Source organism: Mandrillus leucophaeus, unplaced genomic scaffold (genome assembly GCF_000951045.1).
Source record: "Mandrillus leucophaeus isolate KB7577 unplaced genomic scaffold, Mleu.le_1.0 Scaffold593, whole genome shotgun sequence".
Classification (NCBI taxonomy): Eukaryota; Metazoa; Chordata; class Mammalia; order Primates; family Cercopithecidae; genus Mandrillus; species Mandrillus leucophaeus.
In genome coordinates, this window is record NW_012106397.1 from 778541 (window position 1) to 781702 (window position 3162).

The window sequence follows — 3162 nt, forward strand, 5'->3', positions numbered from 1 at the left end:
AAGGCGGCCCGGAGCCCCCGGGAGCTCCAGCGGGCGAGGAACGCAGTGCGGACCTGCTTGGGCCTTGCCTCGGGGTCAGAGGCCTGACTGTGAGCAGCTGCCTGGCTGTCCCTTCTGCTTTCAGGTCGGCTGGGCCTCTGCAGGGCTTGAACGGCCTGCTCAGACCTTTTCAGCTTCTGCCCTTTCTCCCAATTTGGCGGGGCCTGCCCTGCCCTGATGGTGCCCTCTCCATCGCACTCCACCCTCCTCTTGTCTTTCCTGTCTCGCTTTCCAGCCGTCTGCGGGTCGGCCTCCCTCGGCTTCTCTCACTGGGGTCGGTCTGCCTTCCATCTCCTACCTTTTCCCTGCGGGTCCTCTGCCCCACATTTACCTGCGCCTTGCCCTACCCTTTCCGACTCCAGCCGGGCTAGGACTCGCACCTCAGTGACAGACCTGTCGGGGAAGGGAGGCTTCTACGCTGTAGCCGGGACCCCAGCCCTTCAAGTCGCGTTCCCTGACACCCCACCTCCCAGTCAGTGCTCCCTAGCCTGGAAACGGCAGGGCCAGCGCGCTTCTTCTAAGTCCATCTGGGACTCCGCCATTTGGCTACCTTTCATCTCCGTCTGCTCTGTTGTTACTAATTCGTTTGAAGCGGGCACACGGTCGTTTTAGGACTGAAGAAAATGGAAACATCTTCATGGGGAAGCGTCTGAAAATAGAAAACGCCAACAGTAATTTCCAGGTTCTCAGGGTACTTTGGAATTTCCGGGAAGCACCCAACTCCAGCCCAGATGACTCCTAGCCACCGTATGGCTGTTGTGCCACGCACGGAAGAGCAAATGTGCCTGCTCTGTGCATATTCTTTTTCTAAGCAGCAGTGCTGATTTGGTTGGAGCAAACGCCCATCTTCTTAGGACCGGCTGCCGTTTTATTTTTGGTTTCTTCTTTCCCCGAAAGACAAGACCACTCCGAGTTTCCCGCAGCTGCAAACATGTTCATCAAGAACCCCGAGATCTCAGAGTCGCTGAGGCTTGGGGAACTCCAGGACAGAGCACGGACGGGGTCGAAGAGATACTCCCTCCCAGATCTGGGGAACAGCAGCGTTAAGGAGGGTCTCCATCTGCGCCACCGGCGCCGACGGGCAGGGCGTGGAGATTTTGCGCTGGGTGGCACCGGCCAAGCGCGAGTACCCGCGTCGGCACATGGTGCGGCAGTCCCTGGGGTAGAGGAGCGCGGTCCTAGCTCACCCGGCTCCCCATTCTCTTTGCAGCCGTGCTGAAGGCCGAGCAGGCGGCGGTGTTCAAGTTCCCACTGGCGCCGCTGGGCTGTTCAGGGCTGAGCTCTGCGCTGCTGGCGGCGGGGCCTGGGCTGCCCGGCGCCGCGGGTGCACCACACCTGCCACTCGAGTTGCAGCTCCGCGGGAAGCTGGAGGCGGCAGGCCCTGGGGAGCCAGGCACCAAGGCCAAGAAGGGGCGTCGGAGCCGCACTGTGTTCACCGAGCTGCAGCTGATGGGCCTGGAGAAACGCTTTGAGAAGCAGAAGTACCTTTCCACGCCGGACAGGTAGGACGGGGCAAGGCTGGGGCCAGCGGGCTGTGGGAGTGTGATCACTTGCCTTGCTGAGGGTGCGCCCTGCTCTTTCCAGAATAGATCTTGCTGAATCCCTGGGCCTGAGCCAGTTGCAGGTGAAGACGTGGTACCAGAATCGGAGGATGAAGTGGAAGAAAATAGTGAGTGTGCCTGGTGGCTTCCCGCCCCTCGGCTTCCTGGGCCATGCTCCGGTGCCATGCAGAGCTACTCTCCTCCTTCTCCCCGCAGAGACTCTGCCCAACCTCCCCATTCCCTCGGTGCCTGGTACCCACCGGGACTCTCTCAGCTCTTTCTGCCCCTTGGGTGCCTGGCTAAGCCGACATTTCTTCCTCTCTCGCGGCACCTTCAGGCCTCCTGGCAGTCTTATGCTCTCCAGGCCAGGCCGCTCCCCAGCGGCATTTGGACAAATAGCCGCCATTTCCCGGGACATTTCCCCACCATTTCCTCATATGGTTTCCTGTACTCCCTAGTCCCACCTGGGTGCAGGTCTCCTCGGGGATCCCCAGTCTACGTCCTGGCTCACCCAGGTGCTGGCGGTCCCCCGTGCAGGTGCTGCAGGGCGGCGGCCTGGAGTCTCCCACCAAGCCCAAGGGGCGGCCCAAGAAGAACTCAATTCCAACGAGTGAGCAGCTCACCGAGCAGGAGCGCGTCAAGGATGCGGAGAAACCAGCGGAGGTGCCGGGCGAGCCCAGCGACAGGAGCCGCGAGGACTGAGGGCGGCATATGGTGCCGGGCCCTGGATGCCCGCACCGCCCGCAGCCCCCTCACCCGGCGGAAACCTGCGAGCCGGCCCTTCCGCGTCCAAGACGTTTACTTCCTAAATCTTTTTATGATGATCTTGAATGCGGACAACTGGGGCCAAACGAGGAAGGACACAGACCCTAAAGCCAGACCCAGGTCCCAGCGCGCTTCTGGGCTCTAACCTGGGAGACTCGCATCCAGCGCGGGGGAAGCTACTAGTCTCTGCCCTGAGCTCCGTGGCGCAGAGCGCTCCACGCGCATTCACGCCCCGCTCCTCGCCTGCACCCCCACCCCGTCTGGGGCCTGCCCTCCCGGCCGGGGAGCCTCCAGGCACACACCCGCTTCTGGACGTCGGGGACCGGCGGTTGGGCTCAGGCCACCACGGCCTGAGACCCCCGGGGCAACCGGTCGGCTCGGCCTGGAGGCGGGTTCCCGATGTCGCTGGGGCCCCTACCCCCTCTTGCGAAGACGGTGACTTTTTTTTTCCAATAAAATATTTTATGACACAATCGGGCTCGGTGGAGCAGCTTCTGAATCCGCAGTGGGTGCGGGTGGGCGCGGCAAGATAAGCGGAGCGCCGGCAGTTGCTTCTTAAACTTCCTTTCCTCCGGCTCTGTCGAAGGCAGCTGTGCCGGTGGCCACCAAGCCCGGGCTAGGCACGGCGGGCGGCTCGGTGGCTGCAGGATCCTAGGAATCGCTTCCTCTCTGGGCGTGAGGGGCCAGTCTGAACTCCACCTCCTTTTCCTTGCCAGCCAGAGAGTCGCTGGCAGGAGCGGTCTGGCCGCACCGCGGGTGCCCAAAGGAGCAGGAGCCAGAGGTCCGCCGCAGAGCTCGCTCCGGAAGTGGTCCGGAC

At 62.6% G+C, this 3162-nt stretch overlaps 1 protein-coding gene across 1 annotated transcript in view; it reads left to right on the top strand.

The window, feature by feature from the left end:
- The window catches only part of LOC105553399 (homeobox protein BarH-like 1), a 3723-nt gene extending 912 nt beyond the window's left edge, over nucleotides 1-2811 (top strand). Inside the window, exons 2-6 of the mRNA XM_011999455.1 lie at nucleotides 4-124; nucleotides 937-1184; nucleotides 1250-1541; nucleotides 1624-1708; nucleotides 2118-2811. Of these exons, the coding sequence (XP_011854845.1) occupies nucleotides 4-124; nucleotides 937-1184; nucleotides 1250-1541; nucleotides 1624-1708; nucleotides 2118-2282 (911 nt within the window). The 3' untranslated portion in view covers nucleotides 2283-2811. The remainder of the gene's footprint in view (nucleotides 1-3; nucleotides 125-936; nucleotides 1185-1249; nucleotides 1542-1623; nucleotides 1709-2117) is intronic.
- The last annotated feature ends 351 nt before the right edge of the window (nucleotides 2812-3162 follow it).